At 49.7% G+C, this 7307-nt stretch overlaps 1 protein-coding gene across 1 annotated transcript in view; it reads left to right on the forward strand.

Annotated features, from left to right (window-relative positions):
- Window positions 1-6564: 6564 nt before the first annotated feature.
- The window catches only part of lgi3 (leucine-rich repeat LGI family, member 3), a gene marked incomplete at both ends in the record, with an annotated part of 6765 nt that continues 6022 nt past the window's right edge, over window positions 6565-7307 (forward strand). The window contains one exon of the mRNA XM_084457040.1: window positions 6565-6779. Within this exon, the coding sequence (XP_084313166.1) occupies window positions 6565-6779 (215 nt within the window). The remainder of the gene's footprint in view (window positions 6780-7307) is intronic.

Here is a 7307-nt window from a genome sequence, read left to right on the forward strand (position 1 = left end):
AGACACCCCATGGAGGTGCCGCGTTGTCAATCAGAGATCATTACTCAGCCTTGGTTGAGAGTGGGTCGGCCCAGTGAGGGTGTGTTGGTGGGGGGGGGGTGGGTCGGCCCAGTGAGGGTGTGTTGGTGGTGGGGGGGGAGGGGTAGTGGATGGGGGCAGGAGGCCACTTGCTTATTAAAGTCTCCACTAGAGAGGACTGGTGACATCAGCCTGTTGTGCACCTCTGGCTGTCACCTCGCAATTGAGCTGGTTATTTATGGGCGGCGAGAAGTGGTGGGGATTGTCTGCGCACGAGGAGCAGAGCGGGACAAAAGACAGCAGGACAACACAGGGACTCATGAATATCAAACTGGCGAGCTTCCATCTGGTGTGTGGAGGAGACTGGTCTCTCGTCTTAGAGGAGGCTGGTCTCTCGTCCTAGAGGAGACTGGTCTCTCGTCCTAGAGGAGACTCTCATCCTAGAGGAGGCTGGTCTCTCGTCCTAGAGGAGGCTGGTCTCTCGTCCTAGAGGAGGCTGGTCTCGTCCTAGAGGAGGCTGGTCTCTCGTCCTAGAGGAGGCTGGTCTCTCGTCCTAGAGGAGGCTGGTCTCTCGTCCTAGACGAGGCTGGTCTCTCGTCCTAGAAGAGGCTGGTCTCTCGTCCTAGAGGAGGCTGGTCTCGTCCTAGAGGAGGCTGGTCTCTCGTCCTAGAGGAGGCTGGTCTCTCGTCCTAGAGGAGGCTGGTCTCTCGTCCTAGAGGAGGCTGGTCTCTCGTCCTAGAGGAGACTGGTCTCTCATCCTAGAGGAGACTGGTCTCTCATCCTAGAGGAGGCTGGTCTCTCGTCCAACAGCCAACTGGTCTCTCGTCCAACAGCCCAACTCAGACAGTATCACCTGTGATGGGTTTGTAGAAGGGACCAGCACAGACATCTTTGTCCCTCTTCCAGTGAAACGTCATCCCATTGGTTAAATTATTGGAATTTAAAAAACAAGACAGTGTAGTAAATAGAACGTCATGGTTTGCCTGCGTGGGCTGTCTCTCCACCCTCTTTATTGAGGGTTGGGACGCGACAAATGTCTGTTTTCTCTCCGCTGTGGCCACTGTGGCTTTGGGTGTGGTTGACTTGTTGCAACATAGTTTTGCAGTGGAAGAAAATATCTAATCCTTTTTTTATGAGGTAAACATTTTCACAACCCTTGGAAGGAAAGTGTCCGACTCAGCAGCCAGAGGACTGTGAAGAATGCGTAATCGTGTCCTGATGCAGATCTGAGAGATATTGGCAGCGGTCGTCTCTGCTCTTTGGCTGTTGATGTGTGTTTGTATTTAGGGGCCGGTGGCCCCTGTCTGTGGAACGGCCCAGACTGTGACAGGTCCCCAGGGCGCTGTGAGCTCACTGGGACAGGCCTGGCAGATGGGGTGAGCCCGGGGCAAGACCCATCACTCACTGCCTGTCTGACTATTGTCTTTTAGTTCCTGCCATGTCACTCCTTCTCGTCACATCATGCGTGCCATGCAGCCCGAATTTTCTACAAATATAACCTTGGCATTCGATGTATGTATGTCGATGTACGTCGATGAAGGAAGGTTAGCGCAATCTATTCCCTCTCTTGAATTCATAGCATAGTTGATCAAGAGTCAACTCTTGTTAGAAATTAATAAGCAAGTTTCTGTTGGCATGTAAACATGTGATACATTTCCACACCGTGTCACGTTGCTGAATTCTATATGCATGACCTAGTAAGGACCGCATAATAAATACTGAATAAAAACAGGCACAGGACAAGAGTGTAGCCTATCTCAACGTTGATCGAGTCTGGTTCTCTGGGTGTGGTCAGGTAAATCAGGGTATGAAACGACCGGGGGACGGCCGCGTCTGGGTGAGAAGGCGTGTTTGGCGTCCTCACAAAAAACTCACGCCCGCAGGCGTGGCCCCGCCTCTTTCCCACCAGATCAACTTTCTTCTGCGGAGGAATGAGACGTAGACACCTCCTCCAGGCTGAGACATATAATCTGGGCCTGTCAGGGCCTTTATCAAACAGGATCAACTGGAGTTGCCTGGCCTTTCTCCCCCGTCCCCACAGGCGGAAGGATACCTGCACATGCATTCCTCCAGCACATCCCCTCCCAAGAGGCATATCACCTATCTTTTATGGCCGTTCCACTCAAGGGAAACGAGGGTGGGGGGGGGGGGGGGTACTCTGCCTGCATTGTAGGCTAGGCTACTGATTGAAATCTAAGATAGAAACTTGCTGTTTGCCCGGACGATTTTTCTGCTCTCTCTTCAGTCACTAAATGCTGATAAACAGAAATGCCCCGTCCCACTGCCTCGGTTGATGTTGATGTCTGTTGCCCTACTAACGAGAGGTTTATAAATCGCACCCCCCGCGGGGAGAGACACGACGATCATCTGTTATCGGTGTTATCTTAAAAAAAAGACACACGTTATTGATCCCGTGACCGACGGGCGGTGGATGTCCAACCACACCCCCGGGGGAGCGTTTCTCAACGTGGTTATTTTCCGTCTCTGTTTGAGTGACGAGACGGGGAGGGGATGAATCAGAGCCGAGTCGTGGTGTTCAGGACTCTAATCATATCACTTGCCCTGAGCCGTATGTCTTTGTACTCTCTTTAATTGAATGGCGTCTGAGATGGGATTGGCCTGACATACCTTCCTATTTCTTACTCTGGGGCATTTGTATGAGAATAGGAGTGGGGGGGTGGGGGTACACGATGTCTCCCTTGAAATGGTTTGTTGTGGTCTGTTTTGTTTTGGGAAGACCTGAGCCTTAGAACCAGGAACATATCGAGTGTCTCCTCAGCGGTAGATAACATTACAGCCCACCTGGTTGCGTCTCTGATGTTTTCAGGCCTGTAAGTAGGTGTCAGCGTTTTACCCGGGGTCCGTCATCTTTATTGTATTATAGGAAATAATCGGGATCTTGTTTGTGACATTTGGATTGCTTGTAGGCCTAAATAACGGGCTCATCAAAAGCTGACATATTTGCGTCGAGCGGGACCTGTTGTGACAAATACTTACCTTATTGGATTTCTTGGCCGTGTGTTTTATCACTGTGCTTGAAGGCGCCTACCAGTGATGACGCAAGCTCGAGGGCTTCTGATGTCATTTTGTCACCTTGGGCTATTTTGTCCTTCTGATGCAGTGACATCTAGATACATCTAGGTCCTTGGTAACCCCTCTCCTGTGTTTTTTCATCTAGGACAGACGAAAAAAACAGCCCCTCACACTAGTTATGTGTCTGAACAGAGAGGACCTCAGTTCTGTAATTACATTGTTGTGGGTATCTTTGACTGATGTCTCTGTAGCGTAGCTAGAGTGAAACCTGTGCGCACACGTCTCAGTGGAGTGGGAACATTGCTGAGTGAGACGGTCCTGTATAAACACATTACCCGAGGCACCTGGGGTTTTCCAAGAAAGTGCACAGGGAGTGAGGTGCGACGGGAAGCATCTCACTTCCTATTTTTCTTCTTCGTGTATAGCCCAGGAGAGGGCCGAGCTCGCGCTGAAAACCAAACAAGATGTGGAAAGAAGGACAGAGGGCCCTTTTACCGACTGTTTGGCCCGTGGTCAGGGTGGGATGTGGGTTTCCTGCCGAATTCAACAGTCTGTGTTCAACAGAGTGAGGGTAAAGCCAGTGACACATAGGCAAGACTTGGATCCCCATAGGTAACAGGCTAGAGCCAATGAGGTCACTGTAACTGGTCCAATAGAGAGGTGAATAACTGATTTAGAATTCAGGGAAAATGTGAGGAGGATGTCGAGGAGAAAAGAGGGCTCTGTACCTTTGCTAGGATCTGCCAGACACAACACGGTATTTGAGTAGTTTAAATAAAGTGTTTCGGGTGGATGAATGGGGTTCCTTGACTTGGACTGTTGAGGGGAAACAAGCCGTATTCCAAAAGCACAGCTGTTAATACTGTAGCCTAGCCTACCTGCTGAGCTTGTAGGAACACGTCTAATCGCAACGTTTTCTCCTCAACCCTCCTGCCAGGGTCTACACTGGGCCCTTGTTTTGTCTGGAGTGTGGCATTTTTTACACACACACACACACACACACATGCGCGCACACATGCACGTACACACACACACACACACACACACACACACACGTGTATCATATCTTTGCGGGGACCGCCTAACCCTACTCCACAAGTGACCATTGTTCTTGTGAAACTATTCTAGTGGGGCATAGTAAAGCACACACACAGACACACACACACTCATACACACATGCAGACACACACAAACACACACACATACACACACATGCAGACACACACATACACACACACACATGCAGACACACAAATACACACACACAAATACACACACATATACACACACATACACACTGGGATGGTCTGAGGAACTGTAGTGACCCAAAAGCCTGATAGAGGGCGCCATTTCACTCTCATGTGTTTGATTCTCCAAGTAGGATGAACAGGTCAAAATCTGGTGACTGAAGTTGTACAAGTAATATGTTACTAAATATAATCAGGAAATCCTGATTATACAAGTATAACTTAATCTGATCGTTCTTAATCTGATAGGAGTAATACCACAATTGTCTCTAAACAGCCTTCACATTTACAGGGTAGCGCTCACATGAGATGGGTCACATGAGGGTCCAGGATCCGAGACTACAGTGGTTTTACAATGGTGGATCTAATCACTGCCCTCCCTCTTAAACCTCACAGATGTTGTAGGCCTCTAGACAAATTGTCCCTGAGTTTGTGCAGAATGAGCCACTGTTCGACGCCACACGGTGGCCTTCTGGCTGGAACAGGACAGTGAGCTGAGACCTGGCCTCCATGAGAATGGAGCACAGTATGCTGGGTGACCGAAAGGTGGTGGCGATCTGCTTGTGACAACAGTGTTGTTGTGTGTGACAGAAATCTGTGCCTGGCACTGAAGCTCTTCCCCCACCAGCTGCCGTCAAACCCCTGCTCTTGCCTGCTGTGGTGTGAGAGCTTCCACTCCCCCACATTATCTGGGCGGCAGCTCCCCCTTGTGGCAGGGAGACGCACTTGTGGTAGTGATTTTATTTTATTTTTCATTTTAACGCTCTTCACAGTTGGGGTTCATTTGGGGGTTTGCAGATAATCGCACAACACTGTGCCCTAATTGGAAGAGACGTTACATTCCATGAGAAATGTAATAATGTAATGTACACATTTTAGTCCCTCCCAACAGTAGGCTAGATAAGTGCCACATCATGGGAGATAAACTAAGTATTTACAGTATATAGACAAGAAAATGGTTTATTGAAGTTTAATTTAAAATGTGACGTCAGGAAAGTTGTAAACACTGAGTGACTTGATCCGGCTACCTGCCGCAGTGTTTTCTCAAGACTGTGGGCTGTGGAGACGCTGGCAGGAAGCCTTTTTTTACCTGAGATATTTCCTCTCTAGCCTACTTTCTCTGCTCCATCCTTTGTGGTGCGGTCAGCGCTCTTTCTCTGTCTCTCTGTATGTCCTGGTAACATGCAGACTCAGAGAGGTGAATTTGAATCAGGCAGTAGCCTACACGAACACTGAGCAAAGACACGTCTAAAAGACGTCTTTTAGATGTCTTTTTCGGACGTCCAAAGACATCCAATTAGGAGCCAGAATGAACGTTTTTTTTAGACGTTCAGATGAACCTGTTCTGCACGTCCACAGACGTCTTAGAGGGGTCCAAGCCAGACGTGTGAATATTGAGGGGTCCAGCAGACGTACAAACGGGGTTCTGGACCGACGGACGTTATTAAGACATGATCTGAACGTCTCCCTGACGTTGCGTGTTTGCTGGGGAGGCTGCCTCATCCTTCTCTGCCTCATCCTTCTCTGCCTCATCCTTCTCGGCCTCCGTCCCGGGACTGCCGTGACCCGCTCCGTCCTCTCCCCTCCCCCCGGCGTGCCGTCGCCTCGAGGCTTAAGAGTCCGACGGTAAATAATTCAGTGTCCGCGGCGCCGCGTGCAGGTCCCGGTGCGAGCTGAGAGCCTCGCGCTCCCGCAGTGTGCACTCTGACAGCATCTCCACTGAGAACACACACACACACACACACACACACACACACACATCGCGAGGAGCTGCAAGGCTCACGCGCGCGCGCACACACACACACACACACACACACACTCTCTCTCTCTCTCTCTCTCTCTCTCTCTCTCTCTCTCTCTCTCTCTCACACACACACACACACACACACACACTCTCTCTCTCTCTCTCTCTCTCACACACACACACACACACACACACACACACACACACACACACACACTATATCGCTCTCTCTCTCTCTCTCTCTCTCTCTCACACACACACACACACACACACCAAGAACGGATATCAGAGACCGCCCACGCTTACTCTCTCTCCTCCGCCCCCCCCTCCCATCTCTGTCCTGAACTCTGCACAGTCTCTGATACATCAGCATCATCACAATCGCTGTTGCTTCTGCTGCTACTCTGTAACCACTGTTGTTTCATTCCGAGGGAGGAAAACCTACAGTAACTTCTAGAAGCCGGGAGTCTCGAGTCTGTGACACCAGCCCTCGCTGTCTCTCCGTCCGACCCTTGAGGAAGGATGCTGGACGCCGGATCGAGGAAGGTCCCAGGATGGTTGAGGCTGATCTTCCTGGTGAACCTCGGGCTGCTCTCTTGCCTGGTGGGAGACTCCGAGGCCAGGAGAGCCCCCAAGGTCCCCCGCTGCCCCGTCACCTGCTCCTGCACCAAGGACAGCGCCTTCTGCGTGGACACCAAGGCTATCCCCAAGAGCTTCCCCCCGGGAATCATCTCCCTGTGAGTAGAATACAATAGAATAGAATAGACTTTATTGTCCCCTCAGGGAAATTTGTCTTGGACTCGTTTGCTGCACAAATCAACTCTATACATAGAAACAGAGGAGGACAACACATCACATGTCTCTCATACATATTCTATACACATCACGTTGTCCACAACATATTGCACATACAAAACACATGACACATATTACTCACAACACATTGTACATACACAACACAACACCTTGACTATTGTAGCTACAGCTTCTCTCGCTGGCAGTGACATGTTCATACCTGTCCCTGTCCAAATAATACATTTGATTATCACCAGAGATAGCCTAAGACTTGACTTAAGCATGATGGTAAATGTGATCTCATGCATGATATCATGGATGACATCATCTCTCATTGAGTTGCTTGTTTACATAATACATGACAACCTCATGCACAACTGGTTCTGTGTGTGAACATGATGTTTGGCACAAATGCTAAGTGAGGGTAGGAAATAATTTGTCTTTCTAAGTGATTTCAAGGTATCTATGAT

This window comes from Borostomias antarcticus (assembly GCF_949987555.1).
Source record: "Borostomias antarcticus genome assembly, chromosome: 23".
Classification (NCBI taxonomy): Eukaryota; Metazoa; Chordata; class Actinopteri; order Stomiiformes; family Stomiidae; genus Borostomias; species Borostomias antarcticus.